Source organism: Ylistrum balloti, unplaced genomic scaffold, assembly GCF_031769215.1.
Source record: "Ylistrum balloti isolate Yb309-2 unplaced genomic scaffold, AGI_CSIRO_Ybal_v1 Utg370916, whole genome shotgun sequence".
Classification (NCBI taxonomy): Eukaryota; Metazoa; Mollusca; class Bivalvia; order Pectinida; family Pectinidae; genus Ylistrum; species Ylistrum balloti.
Window position 1 is genome coordinate 194627 of NW_026782519.1, and position 26054 is coordinate 220680.

The 26054-nt window shown below is 36.0% G+C and overlaps 1 protein-coding gene across 1 annotated transcript in view; it reads right to left on the reverse strand.

Moving 5' to 3' along the window:
- LOC132559453 (myosin-IIIb-like) overlaps positions 1-26054 on the reverse strand; it is an 80189-nt gene that overhangs the window by 43771 nt on the left and 10364 nt on the right. The window contains exons 5-20 of the mRNA XM_060224072.1: positions 18784-18929; positions 18080-18145; positions 15988-16078; positions 15407-15565; positions 14656-14772; positions 13913-14017; positions 12376-12459; positions 11697-11847; positions 10932-10983; positions 10398-10496; positions 9477-9588; positions 8770-8896; positions 3987-4203; positions 3262-3406; positions 2033-2186; positions 14-102 (exon numbers count right to left, since the gene is read on the reverse strand). Coding sequence (XP_060080055.1) covers positions 14-102; positions 2033-2186; positions 3262-3406; positions 3987-4203; positions 8770-8896; positions 9477-9588; positions 10398-10496; positions 10932-10983; positions 11697-11847; positions 12376-12459; positions 13913-14017; positions 14656-14772; positions 15407-15565; positions 15988-16078; positions 18080-18145; positions 18784-18929 — 1914 coding nt within the window. The remainder of the gene's footprint in view (positions 1-13; positions 103-2032; positions 2187-3261; positions 3407-3986; positions 4204-8769; positions 8897-9476; positions 9589-10397; positions 10497-10931; positions 10984-11696; positions 11848-12375; positions 12460-13912; positions 14018-14655; positions 14773-15406; positions 15566-15987; positions 16079-18079; positions 18146-18783; positions 18930-26054) is intronic.

Consider the following 26054-nt stretch of genomic DNA (forward strand, 5'->3'; position numbering starts at 1 on the left):
TAGATTTACCTACCCGACCTGCGTAGTGGTCAATACTGAAAACGAGAGAGTTGCCTTTTGGACGACGGTAGTATTTGTTGTTGATGTTCCTATGGAATTTTTCTGCAACAAATCAGTAAATCTATAATCAACCGTATGAAGTATTTTGCAGAGAAAAATTTCAATGGTTTCAACAAGATTCCTGATTGTATATTACCTATCATCTTCAAATTTAGTAGCTGTGAAATAAAATTATTTAATAAAATACTGTAAGAAGCGATTTTGAAATTTGATGGTGAGAGTAAAACAATGTTAAAGAATGCTTTGTTTTCAACACCACATCTTTCAAAAATAAATAATAACCAAAAGTTAATATAATGTACTTATAAACATATTGTTGTCATGTGTCAAGACAGTACTCAACCTTTTGTTTCCAGTGTGATGATCCTCAGCTCCATGTTTTAAAACGTATTCCATCAGCTCAGTAAAAGATGTGCTATTTAACACTATGTAAAAGCCACACTGACCCATCAGCTCAGTCACAGATGTGCTATTTAACACTATCTACAAGTCACACTGACCCATCAGCTGAGTGACAGCGACAGTATTAAACACAATCTACAAGCCACACTGACCCATCAGCTGAGTGACAGACTGTATTTAACACTATATACAAGTCACACTGACCCGTCAGCTGAGTGACAGAGACTGTATTTAATACTATGTACAAGCCACACTGACCCATCAGCTGAATGACAGAGACTGTATTTAACACTATATACAAGTCACACTGACCCGTCAGCTGAGTGACAGAGACTGTATTTAATACTATGTACAAGTCACACTGACCCATCAGCTGAGTGACAGCGACAGTATTAAACACAATCTACGAGCCACACTGACCCATCAGCTGAGTGACAGACTGTATTTAACACTATCTACAAGTCACACTGACCCATCAGCTGAGTGACAGCGACTGTATTTAATACTATGTACAAGCCACACTGACCCATCAGCTGAGTGACAGAGACTGTATTTAACACTATGTAAAAGCCACACTGACCCGTCAGCTGAGTGACAGAGACTGTATTTAACACTATGTAAAAGCCACACTGACCCGTCAGCTGAGTGACAGAGACTGTATTTAACACATTGTACAAGCCACACTGACCTGTCAGCTGAGTGACAGAGACTGTATTTAACACATTGTACAAGCCACACTGACCTGTCAGCTGAATGACAGAGACTGTATTTAACACTATGTACAAGCCACACTGACCCATCAGCTGAGTGACAGACTGTATTAACACATTGTACAAGCCACACTGACCCATCAGCTGAGTGACAGACTGTATTAACACAATGTACAAGCCACACTGACCCGTCAGCTGAGTGACAGAGACTGTATTTAACACTATGTACAAGCCACACTGACCCATCAGCTGAGTGACAGACTGTATTAAACACAATCTACAAGCCACACTGACCCGTCAGCTGAGTGACAGAGACTGTATTTAACACATTGTACAAGCCACACTGACCTGTCAGCTGAGTGACAGCGACAGTATTAAACACAATCTACAAGTCACACTGACCCATCAGCTGAGTGACAGCGACAGTATTAAACACAATCTACAAGCCACACTGACCCGTCAGCTGAGTGACAGAGACTGTATTTAACACATTGTACAAGCCACACTGACCTGTCAGCTGAATGACAGACAGTATTAAACACAATCTACAACACATCAGCTCTGACAAGTCACACTGACACCATCAGCGGAGTGACAGACTGTATTTAACACTATATACAAGCCACACTGACCCGTCAGCTGAGTGACGGAGACTGTATTAACACTATGTACAAGCCACACTGACCCGTCAGCTGAGTGACAGAGACTGTATTTAACACTATGTACAAGCCACTGTTTTGTTTTCTACCATTCTCCGTCTATTACTGGCCTGAAGTATAAAGGATGTGGCAGCTAAGTGATTCTCCTTATCCAGCAGGGCAGCAGCCATCCTTGTGGCTTCAATATGTCTGGTAACTTACCAACCAGGGACTGATCTGTAGCCTTAGGGAAGTGACTCTCCTCATCCAGCAGTGCCAGAAGTCCAAGAGGTTTCATCAAGAACATGTCCAGTAAAGGTCGATTGTCGACAAATGTGATGTCCAGCATCTCCAGGCCTTCATTCTTGTATTCTTGCTGTGTAAGATATCAAGAAAGAAGTGTTAACTTACTTTAAAGGTTTGAGTATTGTATGAAGATTCAAATTTTGACAATTTAATCAAAACCTTGAAACAAAGAGGTCATTTTTTTTCAAGGACGTTTTAAAATGAACTAGCTTTCCTCTAAAAATTTCAGCTTTCAAGGTATCAATTTTTCACAATTTTATTTGATCCTCAAAAGCAGAAAGAAATTAATAAATTGCAAATTTAAATCACTTGCGATTATTTGTATGAATATGACAACTCTGGACGACATCCATGTTAACTGTGTTACTGATATCAGAGGTGTGTAGATTCCTGATCTTTGTTAGCTCATCCTTAACAAATTGAAAGTCCAGACCAGCATTCAAGGAATCAAGTATTCATGAATGTGACTGAAGAGGTAAGTTCATGAAGTATTTTGTGAAAGCTAAGTGATGTCACTGTCTTTGATATTTATTTCTGCACCAGAAAAACACCCATGGAATTAATCTGATCTAAATTCTTTTTATTTGATTTTCAGCCCTCAGTGTTTGATATCTTTAATCAAAACCTTGAAACCTGCACCCAATGGTCATTTTTTTTCAGGACATTTTAAGATGTGCTTTCCTCTAAAAATTTCAGCTTTCAAGGTATCAATTTTTCACAATTTTGCACCTCAAAAGCAGAATGAAATTAATTTGCAAATTTAAATCACTTCGATTATTTGTATGAAACTGACAATTTCCCAGACAAAGATGTGCTGTGTTACTGAGAATCAGACCCAATGATTTGATTTCTATTAACTCATCCTTAACAAATTGAAAGTCCAGACAAAGCATTGGTTGAGAAGAATTTCATGAATGTGACTGAAGAGGTAAGTTCATGAAGTATTTTGTGAAAGCTAAGTGATGTCACTGTCTTTGATATTTATTTCTGCATAAAAAACACCATGGAATTAATCTTTCTAAATTCTTTTTATTTGATTTTCAGCCCTCAGTGTTTGATTTCTATAAAACTCACCATTTCCCAGACAAAGATGTGCTGGTTGAGAGAATTTCCTGCACCCAATGTTTGATTTCTATAAAACTCACCATTTCCCAGGCGAAGATGTGCTGGTTGAAGTAATACTGGATCTGTTCATTAGCAATATTGATACACAACTGCTCAAAAGAGTTGTTAGGAATGTGTTCAAAACCAAAAATGTCCAGGATTCCTATAATATGATTCTCATCCTCCCTGCAGGGCAGAAAAATGTAAAATCGTAAGTCCTGGTTACTGTAAAATCATATCTTCTAGTGGGGCTAAAATTTTTGTGGTTTTCAAAAAATATGCATTTTATGTGACACTTGATTTTGATGATAATTCCTGCTCACAAAATCTAAAAGTATTACAATCCGTGCCAAATTTTCTTATTTTGACGACAATAACTTTGTGAAGTTAAGAATTCCTATGAATTAAATGAAAAGAAATCCCCTACAAAAATGATTTATTTTATAGTATACAGTCAAATCTTTTATCGCAAAACAAACTGCCTTCATAAACCATGAGCATGCCTGACCAATACCAACTTTTCCTCACCTTTATCTCTCAAAAGACCTGTTAAAGAACAAATAATACCTGACTATGTCTTGATTAGTGACTTCTCTATTCCTCGAAGATTTATAAAAGTTGGAAGAGAGCAAACTTACAGTAAAATTTATGATTAAATGACAAATGATTTGTCCTTAAGATGTTGATTTAAGTGATGATCTATCAATTTTTTTGTGTAAAAAACAAGTCAACCGTGTAAAAACGATACTGATGATTTACGACTTACTTTTTTGCGATAAATGTCTGAGGTTTAAGAAGAATGTTGATACGGTTGACGATCCAGCTAAACAAACGTCCATAAAGTGCCTTGGCCATGGCATCCCGGGCATCTAAAGCCTCTGGGACGGAATTTCCTCGCACAATAAGTTCTCCACGTGCAACCATACCTGTTGTTGTGAGAGCTTCCACCAACTCTATATTAGGAATGCCTAGTGATGCAGACACTACAGAGAAAGTAAAAATATATATATATTCCAATTAGTTTTCCTATGGTTTATCGTGGTGGATGCTGGGGAAAATGAAAGGGGAAGGTTTTTGTGTTTTTTTCTTCTTTTCAACCTTTTTAGAGAGATACATGACATTTGAATAAAATTAATCACACAAGAAAAATCTCCGGGTGGAGAAATTTCCAACAAGCCAATATCCTGCTAAGTTGCTGTGTGTGTTAAGGTTCATATTCTAGGTGCTAAGTTGATGTGCGTGTTAAGGTTCATATTCTAGGTGCTAAGTTGAGGTGTGTTAAGGTTCATATTCTAGGTGCTAAGTTGAGGTGTGTTAAGGTTCATATTCTAGGTGCTAAGTTGAGGTGTGTTAAGGTTCATATTCTAGGTGCTAAGTTGATGTGTGTGTTAAGGTTCATATTCTAGGTGCTAAGTTGATGTGTGTGTTAAGGTAGGTGCTAAGTTGATGTGTGTGTTAAGGTTCATATTCTAGGTGCTAAGTTGATGTGTGTGTTGCTAAGTTGAGGTGTGTTCATATTGCTAAGTTGAGTGTGCTAAGTTCATATTCTAGGTGCTAAGTTGATGTGTGTGTGTTAAGGTTCATATTCTAGGTGCTAAGTTGATGTGCGTGTTAAGGTTCATATTCTAGGTGCTAAGTTGATGTGTGTGTTAAGGTTCATATTCTAGGTGCTAAGTTGATGTGTGTGTTAAGGTTCATATTCTAGGTGCTAAGTTGATGTGTGTGTTAAGGTTCATATTCTAGGTGCTAAGTTGAGGTGTGTTAAGGTTCATATTCTAGGTGCTAAGTTGAGGTGTGTTAAGGTTCATATTCTAGGTGCTAAGTTGATACGTGTGTTAAGGTTCATATTCTAGGTGCTAGGTGCTAAGTTGAGGTGTGTTAAGGTTCATATTCTAGGTGCTAAGTTGAGGTGTGTTAAGGTTCATATTCTAGGTGCTAAGTTGATGTGTGTGTTAAGGTTCATATTCTAGGTGCTAAGTTGATGTGTGTGTTAAGGTTCATATTCTAGGTGCTAAGTTGATGTGTGTGTTAAGGTTCATATTCTAGGTGCTAAGTTGAGGTGTGTTAAGGTTCATATTCTAGGTGCTAAGTTGAGGTGTGTTAAGGTTCATATTCTAGGTGCTAAGTTGATGTGTGTGTTAAGGTTCATATTCTAGGTGCTAAGTTGATGTGTGTGTTAAGGTTCATATTCTAGGTGCTAAGTTGATGTGTGTGTTAAGGTTCATATTCTAGGTGCTAAGTTGAAGTTAATGAGGTGTGTTAAGGTTCATATTCTAGGTGCTAAGTTGATGTGTGTGTTAAGGTTCATATTCTAGGTGCTAAGTTGATGTGTGTGTTAAGGTTCATATTCTAGGTGCTAAGTTGAGGTGTGTTAAGGTTCATATTCTAGGTGCTAAGTTGAGGTGTGTTAAGGTTCATATTCTAGGTGCTAAGTTGAGGTGTGTAAAGGTTCACATTCTAGGTGCTAAATTGATACGTGTGTTAAGGTTCATATTCTAGGTGCTAAGTTGATGTGCGTGTTAAGGTTCATATTCTAGGTGCTAAGTTGATGTGTGTGTTAAGGTTCATATTCTAGGTGCTAAGTTGATGTGTGTGTTAAGGTTCATATTCTAGGTGCTAGTTGATGTGTGTGTTGAGTTGAGGTGTGTGTGTTAAGGTTCATATAGGTTCTAGGTGCTAAGTTGAGTTGAGTGTGTGTTAAGGTTCATATTCTAGGTGCTAAGTTGATGTGTGTGTTAAGGTTCATATTCTAGGTGCTAAGTTGATGTGCGTGTTAAGGTTCATATTCTAGGTGCTAAGTTGATGTGTGTGTTAAGGTTCATATTCTAGGTGCTAAGTTGATGTGCGTGTTAAGGTTCATATTCTAGGTGCTAAGTTGATGTGAGTGTAAGTTTCATATTCTAGGTGCTAAATGTGTGTGTTAAGGTTCATATTCTAGGTGCTAAGTTGATGTGTGTGTTAAGGTTCATATTCTAGGTGCTAAGTTGAGGTGTGTTAAGGTTCATATTCTAGGTGCTAAGTTGAGGTGTGTGTTAAGGTTCATATTCTCTAGGTGCTAAGTTGATGTGTGTTAAGGTTATTCTAGGTGCTAAGTTGATGTGTGTGTTAAGGTTCATATTCTAGGTGCTAAGTTGATGTGTGTGTTAAGGTTCATATTCTAGGTGCTAGTTGATGTGTGTGTTGAGGTTCATATTGTGCTAAGTTGAGGTGTGTTAAGGTTCATATTCTAGGTGCTAAGTTGATGTGTGTGTTCTAGGTGCTAAGTTGATGTGTGTGTTAAGGTTCATATTCTAGGTGCTAAGTTGAGGTGTGTTAAGGTTCATATTCTAGGTGCTAAGTTGATGTGTGTGTTAAGGTTCATATTCTAGGTGCTAAGTTGAGGTGTGTTAAGGTTCATATTCTAGGTGCTAAGTTGATAAGTTGTGTGTTAAGGTTCATATTCTAGGTGCTAAGTTGATGTGTGTGTTAAGGTAGGTGCTAAGTTGATGTGTGTTAAGGTTCACATTCTAGGTGCTAAGTTGATGTGCGTGTTAAGGTTCATATTCTAGGTGCTAAGTTGATGTGTGTGTTAAGGTTCATATTCTAGGTGCTAAGTTGATGTGCGTGTTAAGGTTCATATTCTAGGTGCTAAGTTGATGTGTGTGTTAAGGTTCATATTCTAGGTGCTAAGTTGAGGTGTGTTAAGGTTCATATTCTAGGTGCTAAGTTGATACATGTGTTAAGGTTCATATTCTAGGTGCTAAGTTGAGGTGTGTTAAGGTTCATATTCTAGGTGCTAAGTTGATGTGCGTGTTAAGGTTCATATTCTAGGTGCTAAGTTGATGTGTGTGTTAAGGTTCATATTCTAGGTGCTAAGTTGATGTGTGTGTTAAGGTTCATATTCTAGGTACTAAGTTGATGTGTCTGTTAAGGTTCATATTCTAGGTGCTAAGTTGATGTTTGTGTTAAGGTTCATATTCTAGGTGCTAAGTTGATGTGTGTGTGTTAAGTTGGTTCATATTCTAGGTGCTAAGTTGATGTGTGTGTTAAGGTTCATATTCTAGGTGCTAAGTTGATGTGTGTGTTAAGGTTCATATTCTAGGTGCTAAGTTGATGTGTGTGTTAAGGTTCATATTCTAGGTGCTAAGTTGAGGTGTGTTAAGGTTCATATTCTAGGTGCTAAGTTGAGGTGTGTTAAGGTTCATATTCTAGGTGCTAAGTTGATGTGTGTGTTAAGGTTCATATTCTAGGTGCTAAGTTGATGTGTGTGTTAAGGTTCATATTCTAGGTGCTAAGTTGATGTGTGTGTTAAGGTTCATATTCTAGGTGCTAAGTTGAGGTGTGTTAAGGTTCATATTCTAGGTGCTAAGTTGAGGTGTGTTAAGGTTCATATTCTAGGTGCTAAGTTGATGTGTGTGTTAAGGTTCATATTCTAGGTGCTAAGTTGATGTGCGTGTTAAGGTTCATATTCTAGGTGCTAAGTTGAGGTGTGTTAAGGTTCATATTCTAGGTGCTAAGTTGATGTGTGTGTTAAGGTTCATATTCTAGGTGCTAAGTTGAGGTGTGTTAAGGTTCATATTCTAGGTGCTAAGTTGAGGTGTGTTAAGGTTCATATTCTAGGTGCTAAGTTGATGTGCGTGTTAAGGTTCATATTCTAGGTGCTAAGTTGATGTGTGTTAAGGTTCATATTCTAGGTGCTAAGTTGATGTGCGTGTTAAGGTTCATATTCTAGGTGCTAAGTTGATGTGTGTGTTAAGGTTCATATTCTAGGTGCTAAGTTGATGTGTCTGTTTAGGTTCATATTCTAGGCTTCAGGATGATACTTAGAGTGGTATACAGAGGTCTCTTTAAGAACAGTAAACAACTAACAAATAGAAAAGTGCACCTACTCCAGAGGTCAGGAAGGCCAAAAGTACATTCTACTTTCTTCTACAGATGGTTTAAATAAAATGTATAATTTGCACCCTGTGCTTTCTCGCAATCAAAACAAAATTAATGAAAAAGTGCCACACACTTACGACACTCATGACTGAATCAATTTCAGTCACTTTTATATGATTACTTGTTTGCTGGGTTTGTCATCCTATGAACACCCGACGTCATTTTGAAACAGGGTCTCCTTGCAGAAGCTGGTGGATACCAACACTGAACAATGTATGGTAGGCCTTTTGCATGCCATCCAAACAATTAGAGGAAAGTGGTTTTCCTGAGGTCACAACCAGAGTTACGTAAACCCTTTCTCAGCTTCCTGAGGTCACAACCAGGGTTACATAGACCCTTTCTCAGCTTCCTGAGGTCACAACCAAGGTTACGTAGAACCTTTCTCAACTTCCTGAGAAACACAAACTGCTGTGGGCAGCAAGCATCGAACCACACACCTCAGATTTTCAGTTGAGGTAACATAGTCCAACGCTCTACAACCTGAGCTATCACTGCCCCTAACTTTTCTAAATTATACTTGTGAGTACTGAATGCTACAGTTCCTCATATCCAATAAATTTTAATCAACACTTAAGGTAATCCATTGCTATAAGCATGCTTCAGGAATGGTCACGTCAGGCTACACCTACCTGCCTCTACAAGCGGCATATTTTCAATGCAGCAAGCATTTCCCCCATGGCCCATCTCCTTCTCTTCAAAGTTAACGTTGCCCAGATTTAAAATTGAGGCAATAATACCACTGACAGCAGACACTTCCTGTTAAATGTCACAACAAAATATAAAGGTGAAATACGTGGTGAATATAATCTAAAGAAAGTACAGAAGAGTGTACATATAACATGCTGATTTTTACTATTATTATTTTCCTATACAGTTTATTATCACATTTCTGTTAATATCACAAATTATTTATTAAAACATTTCTGTTAATATCACAAATTATTTATCAAAACATTTCTGTTAATATCACAAATTATTTATTAACACATTTCTGTTAATATCACAAATTATTTGTTAACACATTTCTGTTAATATCGCAAATTCTTTTATTATCACATTTCTGTTAATATCACAAATTGCTTATTATCACATTTCTGTTAATATCACAAATTATTTATCATAACATTTCTGTTTTTATCATAAATTTTTTAAATCACATTTCTTTTGCATAAATTAATGAGAATTAAAGAAGTCTTTTATTGGCCTTGAAAAATTTACCTAAAAAGTGATTGATGACAATGACATTTACCTACCATATTCCAGTTCTGGATGACCTTGACCTACCTGATGTTTAAAGTCAATGCAATTAATGCAGTACTGGATGACATATACCCACCTTAGGTTTAAAACCAATGATATCAAAGCAGTGCTGGATGGCCTTGAACTTGACCCTGTTAATTGCCATTGCAGCAATGTCAATCCCTTTGCTTGTGTATTCCTCAATATACCTGTATAAGACACAATTTGTAAAAGGTGAGACAAACCAATTAATTTGTCAAAGGTGAGACAAACCAATTAATTTGTCTAAGGTGAGACAAACCAATTAATTTGTCAAAACTCAAGCAAATATCACATATTTCCATAATCATTTGTCAATAAGCCCATGCTTTCTAATAAGCCCATCAAGAAAATACTGCAGTTTCACACTACACAACAGATTAAGACATTTATATTACAAATGCTATTTCACCGTCTGGTGATAAGACCACCTCCTGACTTTCAGTCAGGGTTACTGTGTTGTACCCTGGGTTTATTGTCCTGTGATACGACCACCTCCTGACTTTCAGTCAGGGTAATTGTGTTGTACCCTTGGTTTATTGTCCTGTGATAAGACCACCTCCTGACTTTCAGTCAGGGTTATTGTGTTGTACCCTGGGTTTATTGTCCTGTGATAAGACCACCTCCTGACTTTCAGTCAGGGTAATTGTGTTGTACCCTGGGTTTATTGTCCTGTGATAAGACCACCTCCTGACTTTCAGTCAGGGTTATTGTGTTGTACCCTGGGAGTTTGGTCCTGTAAAAAGCCTAGTCCATGCATCAATCTATTGTAAATATTCAAATTCATTGTTGCTTCAAGATTGAATAAAAGGCCCAAATTTGATCATACGAAAGCAGGTTCAGTATGATCAGACTAATGTTTAATTGTAAGCATGAATTTTATTAGCAGTAAAAATAATTTATGTAAATAAAAATATAACAAAAATCAATGCACAACATGTATCCATGGCTACTACATCAGATATTATCAGAGACTTACCTGTAGGGCACATTTTCTGTGAGATGAAACTGAGTTTTCTTTTCTTCTGAGCTGAGGCCATCGTGTATGTAGTAGAATATATGGAAATTTTGTTCACCCCTGTGAAAATTTTGACAGAAACAATATAATCTTTTTTATTTTCCTTTAAATTTCATAAATGTTTCTGATAAAACCAAGTAAAACCTGCTAGGTTTTTCTGAAAGCACCGTGAGTAAAAATGATTTAAATCTAAAACTGTAGAAGAGTAACCTGTGCCTGAAGCCATTAAGCTCTTACCCAGGAGTCACTGACCTTTAATATCTAAGTCTGACCTACTATAAGTACCACACCTTGAGCTAATATAAGTTCTAGGCCTGTAGCTACAAAGTTCTAAAACTGAAGCTGCTACAAAATGTAAGGCCTCCAAACTCGTAGCTATGAAAAGCTACTGAGACATTTTGCTTCCTAGTCTTTTGTCTGGTGGCTATATTTGACGTAAGCTGACAGAAAGTCTGCACACCAGAGGAATTCATATCGTAGAGTATAATTACATACCTTGCTTGTGATATCACTCGAGATTTTTCCAGGAGGTACTCAGTGATTTTAGCTAAAATACAAAACACGGCACTTAATATAATAAAAACAAAGTGAGCAGGTTCACCTAGATATACCCCCTACCCCACCACCCATCAATCAAAGTGGTCAAGGGTGAACTTTGACCTTTACCTACCGCCAATGAACTACCAAAAACTAATGTAGGGAAGACCTTGGTAATATGATCATATGGTGTGAATATGAACCAAATCTGTCCATGACCTCAAGAGATATCTTCATTTTTTGTTTGTGTAAAAGCAAGTTATTCTTACTTCATTTTCACTGGTTGTAGTAGAAAAATTTGCGTATGTATTCTTCAATGAAATTACTGAATATAACCTATGATAGACGTAATGTCTGAATGAGAAATTTCATCACTTCATGTCGCACTGGTAAAAGTGTTATCAGGCTGATAACTTAGTCATAGATGTTGTAGGTGGCATAAAGTTAGTACCTGTCTGCTATAAAGCAAACAACTTTGAAAACAAGGGCCATACTCTGTACTAGGCCTTATCTGTAGAACTATTTCATAAAATGAACAAAAAGCAAAACCTCAATATAATAAATCACAATATCATTACAGAATAACAGACATTCTGTCATGCCAAGAGAAGCTTATTTATCACTAAAATGTAATCATGAATTTGATCAAAAGGGAATAATCAACTAGAATTACATATTTTCAAATATTCTAATTTTATTTTCACTTCCTCAATCTCTCCATACCTCCCACAACAGTGCCGCTAATTGTGAAGAACATCTCTAAATATTTGCCGAATCGACTTGAATTGTCGTTGATGACGGTCTTGGCATTTCCAAATGCTTCCATCAGGGGATTCACTTGGAGAATTCGCTCCTCAAGTGTTCTATTGTCAGCCTGTAAAAAGAACGAGACAAATGTCATCACATAAACTTGTCTTGAAAAAAAGTGTTGCCATGGTTATTGCCATAAACTCAAATGTCGATGGCATCTGTCTTAACAAATAGAAGAATTTGAATAAAAAACTCTGATGTGATAATTCAAGAATAGAAATATCTTAAACTACAACTATTAAAATTCAAAATGGCTCCTAACTAACAGCCATATTAGATGAGAGGTAAAGCTGAAAATTGTGCATGCCCAGCTAGAACCCATACTGAACATGTTCTTGTAAATACTTCAAAGATAATTTCATAATTTTTCAGGGAGAGTAGGCACAATACATTTTTACAGTTAGAATGGCTGACATGGATGAAAATCGACTTTAAAGCCACAATCTAAAAATTTTGTAATGGAGTACTTAATCAATAACCTTCTCCATGTTTCTCACTGAGACTAAAATTTCGGAAGATACAAAGTTGTACCATAAGGTTTGCACTCTTCATCTTTCCCGATAAATATATCTAGTGATATGTGTTTACTGACCTTGCCGAGCTGTGTGAGTTGTTGTACCATTAGGTTGGCACTCTCCGTCTTTCCTGCTCCAGACTCTCCACTAATTACGATACACTGAAATGAAAAGAGAGTGAATCTCTGTACAGTATTAATGTCGTTGATGTTATTAACAGATTCTCTGAAGAATAAACTTTGTTATTCTACATGAATTGAACAAAATTGCAAACAATAGATAACTTCAAAAAGTTCTAGAATTTTTTTGAGAATCAATTTATATTTTATGATTTCCACCAAAAAAAATAAATAAACAAACAAAACAAAAAATTTATCATGTAGCTTCAAGCATTTTATAAAATTGCAAACATTTACAAAAAAAAAAAAAAAAAAAAAAAAGAAAAGGAAAAAAAAACACAAAAAGAACATAAAATAGCCATTATATTACTCACATAATCAGGAAGTGAAAAGTGAATTTTTCCTAGTTCTTATTCCAACATGACATCATAAAGATTTGGTCTGACAGATAAGGCAACCTCTAACTCATTCAAGATGTAACACAACATTTTATTAGTCCATAAAAGTATTAGTGACAGTTTCACTACAATCAACCAACCACAAACTTTCTATTTACATCTCTTGCTCAGGTGACAATTGTTAAGAGACTTCAATACATAAACTATACTGTGGACATGGTCATATAATTGCCGTCAGAAAAAATAGGGTGACCTTAAAAGGTTAATGAAATTTTGCTTTTGTCTGAGTATTAACAAGGTAACCTAGATGACAAACAAAAATGACACTGAATTCTCTTGACTTTGTTTTGTCAGATTGATCAACACTATCTCAAAAAGGCGAAGTCATATTCCAAGTATGAAGTTCCCATAATTAGTTGTGTAGAAGTTTTTCTTTCATATATATCAGAGATTAAAATATAGGTCAGAGTGGCCTACTTTTGATATGTGACACACTGTCTCACCAAAGTAAACCCCTATCCCGAGTATGAAGTACCCGTGATTCATTGTTAGAAGATAGAACCCAGAAAAGACAGTGGAAGTATGCAAAGACAGTCAGATGGACAAAGGCAGTCAGATGGACAAAGACAGATGGACAAAGGCAGTCAGATGGACAAAGACAGTCAGATGGACAAAGGCAGTCAGATGGACAAAGGCAGTCAGATGGACAAAGACAGTCAGATGGACAAAGACAGTCAGATGGACAAAGGCAGTCAGATGGACAAAGACAGTCAGATGGACAAAGACAGTCAGATGGACAAGGACAGTCAGATGGACAAAGGCAGTCAGATGGACAAAGGCAGTCAGATGGATAAAGACAGTCAGATGGACAAAGACAGTCAGATGGACAAATGCAGTCAGATGGACAAAGGCAGTCAGATGGACAAAGACAGTCAGATGGACAAAGGCAGTCAGATGGACAAAGACAGTCAGATGGACAAAGACAGTCAGATGGACAAAGACAACACAAAATTATACCCCTCTTCAATTCCCAATGGGGGATGAATAAACTTTCCTGTTACAAAGTAAAGAGTTACAATACAGGGGAAGTAACTCACCTGGTGTTTTCTATAATGCATCATCATTTGATAGGATTGGTCAGCTACAGCAAATATATGGGGAGGATTTTCATCTTTGGCTGCATTGACATACATTTTAGAATACTGAAATGAAATCATAGAAATAATAGAAAAAAACGTCCCTGTAATACAACAAACCAGCATCAGTAACAGACCCACATGTCTTAGAATTGTTTTGTTTCAAAGTAATCAACAGCATCCAGGATCTATGTTTCAAAGTCATCTACAGCATCCAGGATCTATGTTTCAAAGTCATCTACAGCATCGAGGATCTATGTTTCAAAATAATCTGCAGAATCAAGGATCTATGTTTCAAAATAGTCTACAGCATCAAGGATCTATGTTTCAAAATAGTCTACAGCATCAAGGATCTATGTTTCAAAATAGTCTACAGCATCGAGGATCTATGTCTCAAAGTCATCTACAGCATCGAGGATCTATGTCTCAAAGTCATCTACAGCATCGAGGATCTATGTCTCAAAGCTAACATTGAAAACCCTTCTACTGATTTATAATGGTCAATGAATTTTCTTCTTTATTCTTGTTTAAAGAAATTAAACTTATCATTCACACATTTTGTTTGCATTGGAGTTTTAAGTTTTGAAATGTTTTTTTCATTTTTGAAACCTGAATATCCAGGTTATACCCTAAATCTACTAAAACATCTAAATTTGACAAGTCTACAGTTCTCCAAAGAAGATTAAAGATTTTGTTTTGATTACCTCTTCATTGTAGATGTTGATGGGCTGAAATGGATTGACGGCCAACAGGATGTCACCAATGTAGGTGTAGATTTCCTCGTTCTCATAACGACTGCGCAACTGAGATACAATCACTCCCTGTAAACAGTAAGTATACAACAATCACTCCCTGTAAACAGAACACCTAAAACAATCACACTGACATTGTTTGACCTCTAAAATCGATCAACCTCTCAGCATTTGATCTCTAACATTATCTGACTTCTGACATAACCAGATCTTACTCGCTCTCTTTAAGACTTACCATCGGGCTTGGGAAGTCCCTCGTTCACCTGACCATGTATGTCCGACAACTTCTGACATGGTTTGACCTTAATATCAGTTAACCTCTGACATGGTTTGACCTCTAATGTCAGTTAACCTCTGACATGGTTTGACCTCTAATATCAGTTAATCTCTGACATAGTTTGACCTCTAATATTAGTTAACCTCTGTCATGGTTTGACCTCTAATATCAGTTATCCTCAGACATGGTTTGACCTCTAATATTAGTTAACCTCTGACATGGTTTGACCTCTAATATCAGTTAACCTCTGACATATTGAACATCACTTGACTTCAGACAGAGTTTGACCTCTAATATCAGTTAACCTCTAACATTCTTTGACCTCTTCAATCACATAACTTTTGACATAATTTGACCTTTACAATCATTTGACCTCTAACATTGATTAACCTTTTACCATTCCATCCTATCCAGTTAGTTACTGACCTCATCAAGGATTTCCAGTGTGGCCAAATCTTCAGTGGATTTCACCGTGTCTCGTCTAGACTTGCGATGGGACTTGGGACGTCCCTTCTTCACAGTGACGTCTGGTCGATGGACTGTCTGATCCATACTAGAGGTCAGGTCATGAAGCTTCTTCTGATACTAAAAAAACACAGTAATTTGTCAACAACCAAGGTGAGTAATACGTTTCAATTACGTTCTACCTTTTAGATTTATTTTTACAACATTGATTTGCAAATTCAAAAGTATGACTGTGATGTAGATAAACTGGAAAGTCTTTGAAAACCTTAAAAGGATTGATTCTGTTGAATAGGTAGAGAAAAAATGTTAGTATTTGGATTGAAAATTTATTCATCAAAATCCCTTATAATTAACATAAGAGTTTGAGCCAATGAATGTTTTGTAACATTCTGACTGAAGATGTTGTAAAGATATCCTGATGTATTTTCAATGACACAAGCAGCCTAGCTATGTGGGACACTCTGATCTCCCGAGGAACTGTATTCCACAAGGTGTATGATATTAGATGGAATCATTAATCAATTTATGTAATCAGAGCTTACCGTGCTTGTTTCTCCTGCCACTTGACGTATAAAAGGATGATTCAGTAAATCCTCCGCCTGAGGTCGTAATTCAAAGTCTTTTATAAGGCACCTGTAATAATAAGTTAAAGACTTTCATCATATCATAAAATGTACCTCTGAATCTGAAGAGTTCCAAAAATCAGAAAAGCTTGTTAGAATTCAATAGATGTATGACATAACCTGCTGGTGATAAAAAATATTTAACAATAAAAACATTCTTCATTATCAAAATTTAATTACATGAATTTCAAAATTAAATAACCATAATATGATTCAGTATTTGCAATTAAAAAAAAAAAACAATACTCTACTTCTACAAGAAGTTGTGTCAATCTTAGGAAAATTTCTATAAATAGAAATAGTGACCTCACAGAGATATCATTCCTCTGAAGGTATGCTCATCCTTGAACTTGAAGAAGTGATCATGGTTAGGAATAAGGATAACAAGTTGGACAATGGAAGAGCAAGAGGCTTTTACAATTGTTTAGATCACTCTGTATAAAACCAGAGAATGCTGGAGTCATGGATGTTCCTGCTTCACACCAGAATCTCACCAGGAGAAGAATGTGAAATTATCATACTATATGGTAAACATGAACCAAATTTAATTGGTGGTTCTCAAGCTACACAATAGATCCTACAGTAATATTCCTTCAAAATGCCTAAAACTGTTTCTGTGGATGGTACAAATGTTTGTGTTTAGTGTTTAATGTTTCAGGAGCTGAATACCAAACTAGCAAATAAGGTAAATAATTCTTGGACAAAGCGATGCATCATTATGTTATGATCAGCTGATAAAACACTAAGAGACCAGCTTTACCTGACAATTCACTAACAAATCCTATTACTGGAAAGCTCATCACCATGGAAACTTAAATAGGTTTACACTCCGAGAACCAAGTCTTCTAACACTGAGCAGAAGATCACCTGTTTCATTATACTGAGTCAATTTAGTTTCTCGGCTTAAGTAACTCATCTCAACAACAGTTACAACTATCATAAATGTTCATTATTTGATTCTAAAGCTTCTTTATGACATTGTTCATTTCTGTCCAGTAAAATCTGGATAAAATACCTCTGGATAAGCTATTATTTTTACCCCACAATAAGCCCATGAACACGAGGCATTTGTCCTGATGTAAAGTCTACAGGGTAGATTTACTGCAAGAAAATAAGTCCAAGAGTACAACACATTTATCTCTGATTCAAGATAAGAATACAAAAAAGTCAATCTTCTAACCTTCTTTAAAGATCACAGTTAAAGATGATATAAGGTATTGAGAACCATTATTGAATATTTCATTAAACCAGCTTGTGGACTGGTCAGTGTGATAATGACTAACAAGAGGCCCATGGGCCTTAACAGTCATCTGAAAAAAGCAAGCCAAACTCTAACAACAGTGAGTCTGCCGTTAAAACAGTGGGCTTTATTCATTTGAATAAACTTGGTAGCCCTTCCTCCCAGCATCCTACAGGTCCATTATCAGCACTCTTGGACTTTTGCTTATTGAGAAGAAGTCGTTTGTATATTTTAATATATTTGACCCCTGTGACCTTGAAAGTGGGTCAAGGTCATTCATTTGAACAAACTTGGTAGCCCTTCATCCCAGCATGCTACAGGCCCAATATCAGCACTCATGGACTTTTGGTTATTGAGAAGTCGTTTGTATATTTTAACATATTTGACCCCTGTGACCTTGAAAGTGGGTCGAGGTCATTCATTTGTACAAACTTTGTAGCCTTTCCTCCAAGCATCCTACAGGCCCAATATCAGCACTCATGGACTTTTGCTTATTGAGAAGAAGCTGTTTGTATATTTTAACATATTTGACCCCTGTGACCTTGAAAGTGGGTCAAAGTCATTAATTTGAACAAACTTTGTAGGGCTCCATGCCAGCATGCTATGGGCCAAGTATTAGCCTCCTAAGCTTTCTAGTATTTGAGAAGAAGTTTTTTGAATGAAAAGTTTACGGACGAGGCACGGCGCACGGCGGACAACGACGGACGAAGCACAATGGCTATTGGTCATCTAGACCCTTCGGGTCAGATGACCTAAAAATCATAAACATACTTTGAGATGAAGTCTTTGAACTCGCTTGACCAGTTGTCTGGGTTAGACAAAGTTGGTGTTGGATTTCTGAAATTAGGAAAAAGACATCAAAACAGCAATTCTCTATATTACCAAAAAAAGCAATACCACAATCAAATTAATGTTTTCTCTCTCAGAATTTCTGATCTGTATACTTTTTTTCTTTCTAAACACAAACAAGAATTTAAATTTCACTGAATCACCAACATTGATATGAGATTACAACACATGATTAGCCAAATTTCTGTGTACTAGGTCTGTTATAGAGCTAAACAAAAGAGAAATTTAACAATTTACAATTAATCAATATAAAGCCCAATTATCAGTAACCTGTTGGTAAAATTCAGAATCTGAAATGTTTGTGTGGATGGCCATACCTGGATAAAAATGTTTATTCAAAGTTTGGTAACTTCAATTTTTTTTTAAATTGAAATTTTGAAAATTTTGAACATTTATTCTAACACTGATTTGAACTCCATTAACGTTGGTTCAATGATTCACGAAGTCTAATTAACCATCCATTGGATAACTTTATCATAATCTAAACTATATGTTGAGATGTTCATGCTTACATATAACACATAATGAACACAAATGTTGACAAGTGTAGCCACTACGTGAGTATTCAGTCTCCCTCTCTGATCCTATCACACACAAAACAAAAACATTCATTAGCTAAAACTGACCTTGGAATTTTGAAGAGCGCTCTCATTGGATGAAGATCAGCCAATGGGGGCTCTCCGTCAGCTAGTTCAATGGCTGTGATTCCCAGGGACCAGATGTCACATCGCTTGTCATAGTTGTACTCTAGTTGTCGTTCACACGCTATAACCTGTAACACAGGAAAAACAGCATGTAATGCTCACACACTATAACTGATAACACTAGAAACTGAAACAATATCCAGACATCTTGCACACTTTGACAAAGTGACTAATAAGCTTACATCAATCTTTAGGAAATTGTATCTATGTCACTAAAGTTTACTACCTTTAATATCATGCAGGAACTGAGAGTAGAAACTCACAAGACAAGAACATCAGTGAAACTGATAAATGTTCCCTGAAAATTATCATTTTCGGACACAAATTTAGATAATGAGCAATAATTCTGTAATATAGGAGTTTTGGGCCCTGGTATTGGTACACTAAACATCTGTTCAGTATGTTCAATGTATACACCAAGTCTCATTATCCTACTTCAAATGAAAGCACAGTGACCTTCAGGACATGAAATTTCAATAAAGGGAAATAAGCCTATAATTAAGGGGACATAGGCCCTGAGTTTGGTATACTGCTTGACCCCTCTTAGTATGTTCAATGTAGACACCAAATTTCATTAATCTAGTTTAAATGTCATCAAAGTAATGCTGTGGATAAAAAATTTTAACCAAGGGAAATAACTCTGCAGTTAAGGGGTTGCCGGCCCTGACATTCGTACACTGCACATTTCCTCAGTATAAACAATGTATACACCAAGTTTCAAATTCCTAGTTGGAATGCGAGCAAAGTTTTGTTCTGAAAATGAAAGGTGCACTCTTTTGAAATTGAAAGGTCATTTGTACCTCATAACTGTATTCAAGAAGCATTAAAAAGTCCAATGACTCAAATGGCATGATGTAATGTCTTGAGATCTAATGAAACAACTTGATCTTTCCTCTTTACTTGCTCTAGGAGAAATTGATCATAAAAAAGTACATTAGCTTCAATAAAGGAAATAGTACTGACTAAAGATAAATATAGCTGTGACTGATGTGAAGCTTTGCACTGGCTCACAAGAAGTTTTGAATAAACATAGATAAAAGAAATTTGCATTGTATTATAAATTAAGATGATCTTTCAAAAGAAACATTGCAACAACTCATGTAAATTTTGACACTTAACTCTGTAGTGAATTGCACTAAACTCTACCACTACTCCCAGTAGTAATGACTAAATTTACCCCTTTAGTGACTCACTCTGAACTCTGTAGTATTTTCCACTAACCTGTTATGACTTACACTTAACTCTGTAGCAACTCCTACAAACCTGTAATGACTCACACTAAACTCTGTAACAACTCCCACTAACCTGTAATGACTCACACTTAACTCTGTAACAACTCCCACTAACCTGTAATGACTCACACTTAACTCTGTAACAACTCCCACTAACCTGTAATGACTCACACTAAACGCTGTAGTGACTCACATTTAACTCTGTAACAACTCCCACTAACCTGTTATGACTCACACTAAACCATTTCGTGACTCACACTTAACTCTGTAAAAACTCCCACTAACCTGTTATGACTCACACTTAACTCTGTAACAACTCCCACTAACCTGTAATGACTCACACTAAACTCTGTAACAACTCCCACTAACCTGTAATGACTCACACTTAACTCTGTAAAAACTCCCACTAACCTGTAATGACTCACACTAAACTCTTTTGTGACTCACATTTAACTCTGTAACAACTCCCACTAACCTGCAATGACTCCAACTTAACTCTGTTGTGACTCACACTAACCTGTAATGACTCAAACTTAACTCTTTCGTGACTCACCCTAATCTCTGTAACAACTCCCACTAACCTGCAATGACTCGAACTTAACTCTGTTGTGACTCACACTAACCTGTAATGACTCAAACTTAACTCTTTCGTGACTCACCCTAATCTCTGTAACAACTCCCACTAACCTGCAATGACTCGAACTTAACTATGTTGTGACTCACACTATCCTGTAATGACTCACACAAAACCCTTTAGTGACTCACACTAAACTCTGTAACAGCTCTCACTAACCTGTAATGACTCACACTAAACTCTTTAGTGACTCACACTTAACTCTGTAACAACTCCCACTTACCTGTAGTGACTCACACTTACCTGTAATGACTCACACTAACCTGTAATGACTCACATTAAACTTTGTAGTGACTCACACAATATGTTTGTATATAATAATATAACAGTACGTGGATATTGGTGTTTTATCAGAATTGTGCTTATTGCTTGCTTATTGTAAGAATTTATACAATATCTAAACATGAATTTAAACATAACAGTAATAAATACAGCACCTCCACACTGAATGTGTAGGTACTGGTGAAACTGATAACACAAGTTAGAATGATGATGACGTTGATGATGATAACAATGATGATGATGATGATGATGAAATTCAAGTACAAATTCATTGTAGCAAGTACTATATCATTTCTCATCTCTTCCCTAAGTCAGAGGTCAAGCATTCATGCCCCCTCCTGTGCTTTTTGTCCTGTAATAAGCCCTTCCTCCTGACTTCAAATCGGTATTATTGTCTTGTTCCCTGTAACAATACCATCCCTGTGACTCCGAGTAAAGAGCTTATATGTTGCTCCCTTGGCTTAAATTGTCCTGCAATAAGCCTACACTCTGACTATAAGCCAGAGTTAATTATGTGTTGGTCCCTGGGCTTATTATCCTGTAAAAAGCTCACCCTTTGACTATGTACCAGGGTTAATATGTGCTGTTCCCCACAAGCTTTGGTCCTGTAATAAGCCCACCATCTGACTATGAGCCATAGTTGATATGTGTTGCTCCCCATGAGCTTATGGTCCTGTAATAAGCCCACCATCTGACTATGAGCCAGAGCTAATATGTGCTGTTCCCCATGAGCTTATGGTCCTGTAATAAGCCCACCATCTGACTATGAGCCAGAGCTAATATGTGCTGTTCCCCATGAGCTTATGGTCCTGTAATAAGCCCACCATCTGACTATGAGCCATAGTTGATATGTTCTCCAGGGTTTATTAAAGGACAGATCAGTAAGGTGAACATTCTGTCTAGGACTTTAACACAATTTCACTAAAGGAAAACTGCAGGACATTTGCTGCTAGATCCTATTCTAATGTTTATAAATCTTCAAAAAATCTTAAACTTAGACATAAGTTTACATTAAAACCCATAAATTGATTCCACAGACCTAAGACATTGATACTAATTACAGAATGAGACTGCTTTAGACATTAGTTATTACTTACCAACAGATAGAATAAGAATTTCACTCCCAGCATGAGCTGCTCCTTGCCCCGGAGCAAAAGAAAACCTCAGATTCTTGTTGTATGCTCAAGACAGAATTACAACAAGAGGTTTAATGGTTTAGGTCATCAATGTTCTTTCAAAACAATTTTTTTTTGTTCTGAATATTATGTTATAACACGTCACTGTGATGTCAGAGTCTTTCCCCTAAAGCCATGCACAGGTTACTGTGTTTTTATCAATCACGGTAAATGTTTTGTAATTTTGATAAGAATTTTAGGCTGTAACATAAACAGGGTGATGTCATTTTTTGCATAGAATATGGTTACTGTTTAACAATAATATTTAGAAGGATGTTATAAACTTTCAAATGGACAACCTTAAATTCAGAAGCTTAGAAAGCTGATGAGAATGATAAGAAAGGTCATATAACATTATTTTTGAACACCAGTTACAGACACTAGAGCTCTGAATAAGTAAAAGCTTTTTATCTTACGTAACCTTCAGAACATTGATGGACAAATAGCACACAACCATTCCTAAACCTGGGACATAAAAAACATAGAAAGTAAAAATCGCAGAAGAATTAAAACGATCAACTTTTTGGAATATCTACCATAGTGATGACTTTCTTGCCAGGTTCCAAACGAGATGTAATTATGAGATGACTCCACTTCAGGATATTTTGGAAGATCTGGTACAAATTAAAATCACTCTCAGCTCCAGATGGCTCGGAGTGAAGACACACACACACACACACACACACTACATTAGATAATGCAATATTGATGTTTGGTATAATGGTGAAACAACCCATCCACAGTTATACACCCATGAATTATGTATTATATAATCCCTGGCCTTTTCTTTACCATAACCATGCTCACATCTGGCAAAAGAATTTTCTACAATTTGATTTTCATGTTAAGTTAAAGAGCCCCACCACTGTTTTACTGTTCATACATCAATTCCATTTTGGAACAATTTGTCCCCAATGGATATGGCAACCAGTAGCAAGCCCAAGGACAAGTCTTACAAGGGTGTGGTCGCTCAATAATAGTCTGTGTCTCAGATTAGGCATAAGAGGATGACACATATTTCAATATGACACAGAGGCAATATCTTATCTACTGCCAAGTGACTACTTTTTTTTTTCTTCTTCTCCTCGTGTCTTATTACCATATGATCAGAAGCCAAGATTCTCGAGTTGAGTCATGTTACACAGCTTAAGTAAAGAAATCTCTTTATCCAGGTCACAATGATGTTTATATTAAAATACCTAGTTCTTTGCAAAACTTGACTAAGGTATACAATACACAATACCAGATAAAATAAAGGAGACTTAAGGGACATAACTTTATTACCAAAACTATTGGTAAAATATTCAATAGATTTTAATCAAGGGAAATAATCCTTGCATAAATTATACTTAAAATTTGTAAGTGAGGAGAAGTACCTCTATCACAAATTATAGGTAATATATCATCATACTCTTAATAAAGGGAGACAATTCTTTGCCAAACTACAGGAAAAAAATGCAATTAATAGATATAACTTGAATTAAGGGAGATAACTGACAAAATTACAGGTAATATATGATATTCAAACACAATTAAGTGTAACATGAATGACAGGAAGAGTATATCCTTAGGGCGGCAGTTCTGTACACAACTACAGAATTTGTGTCAAGTGATTTGTATGAATTCACAATAAAACATTCATCAGATACTGAGATACATTTGTATTGTATCCTGATCCCTGAAGTATATATATAGATCTGTTGTTGACAATACACAGATTATTTCATTTATCCGCTGTTTATAAATAGGTTTATATCAAGTTCTATACCAACAAACTTATCACATTGTGACAACACTGGCACCAGTCATGCCCTATTTTTATCAAATCAAAATTTCCCCTATTCGTCTACTTCTCTGGGATTTTTCAATTTTATTTCTCCTTTCCCCAAATAATTCATTTCTCCCAGATTTTCAAGCCAGTTCTCCTTTCATTCAACTCTTTAGGAATTTCCTTTGAATTTCTCCACTAAACATTCAGTTCTTTAGGATTCTCATTTCAATCAATCCTGGCCAATTCCAGTTAACAACTGTCAACAATATATGGCACCAGAGCCTGTGTATACAAACATTTACCTACAGTTAAACTTTACCTATTAATTATACAAATGTTACCTGGGTCATGATAAAGTGTAGTTAGGTTGAGGGTTATATACTAAAACACTGGTGCTCCATTTTGAATACACTTTCTAAGATGACACCTCCTTATATCAACCATATCATGTAATACTACATCAGGTTTTAAGGCAGAATTTCAAGCGATGGACTTGTATGACCAATGATTACGAATAAAAAGGATTATTTTTGTAGAAATCACTATGATCTATCTACCTGTTATAAAAGTAATCATTCTATTCCCATATACATAAAAAGAAATGTTTCACTTGTAAACAAATTATACATGTAGTTTTATACATATAGTTACCCGTTACTTATACAGTTATACCTGTATTTTTACCTGTATATGAAATATACCTGTATCTTACCTGTACAAGTATATAAAAATAAACAAAGTTTTACCTGTACTCAAAATACATATATGTATTGTGTACTTACTTTTACTTTTAGTCTGTAGACTATCCCACATCTTCAGAGTGAGTATAAATTTCTTTGGATTTTCATTATTCACAAACATATTTACCATAGGGTAATACATGAGAAATACACCTCCATTACAACTAGAAGGCTACACCTTCAACTGTTCACCTGGCCATATAAATCCACACTCCTCGCAATGAAATAATCACTTATTTTTAAACATTCCTGCCCTAATCAGGAAAATTCTATAATATTCCATGTTGAGTTGGACAGATAAAATGAAAATTCTGACCACTTGCTAGAATATTGTATTTCACTTCCGTATTAAAATGTATACAATTCAAGCTTTAAGGGGATCATTAACGATGTATGCTTGGCTGCTGAAGTCACAGATGTGGTGTACATGAAGCTTACCTCGGGTATATCTACCTGTCATTCACTGTCTGTACAATCCAGTCACTAGGTTTACTTATGCATTGTCAGCTTCACAAATTTATCACATAAATAAAGGCTTCTTGTAACAAAAGTTTCTATTTCTCACAGAGTTACATTTCATATTCCATTTATAGTTCTTTTCAACAGAAAAGATCTCTTTAAAAAAAATCACTTATTACTGGAGAATTTTTTAAACATGTAGACAGTGAGCACAAAGTTGAATAGGTCTGAGACTCAAACATATTCACTGGATAAAAAGGTTAACAAAGGATGGTCAACTTTGCAATATTTAATGCGAAAAAAATCCCATCGGAAATTCCTGAATTCATTACAATTTCAAATAAATTTTTGTTGATATGTTTTAAAAATAAGAATAGATAAAACAGAAATACCAACTTGGTAAAGAAAATATACGCTTCAACCTCACTGAAAATATGGCTTTTATGTTTTTTACCGAAATAACTTATAATCAGGTTGATTTTACTCACACCTCCCGTCAACCCTATATACATAATGGATTCTACTTATAGCTAATGTCTTATAAGTGTAGGTCATTCTACTTAATCACCTGTGAGGGAAGTCAGGCTAAGTTTATGTGACCTCATATTGTGTACATATCTCTGACAGATCTCTTACACGGTGATTTTTTTTGGGAGAAGATTTTCGTTTGGAATGTAAATATACTTTATGAGCTGTAAGTACGAGGACATACATGATGATATGGATGTACTGTGTTAAATCGTGGATCATGTCACGATTATGTACTGAAACTTAACCTGTCAAATATGACGCCCACCAAGTCATCCAAGTTCATACCAACCTTCTCCGACATTATGGTTTCGCTGCATAATATAATATCAGCATTACAAAATAACCCATAAAAAAGAGGTAGAATTACAA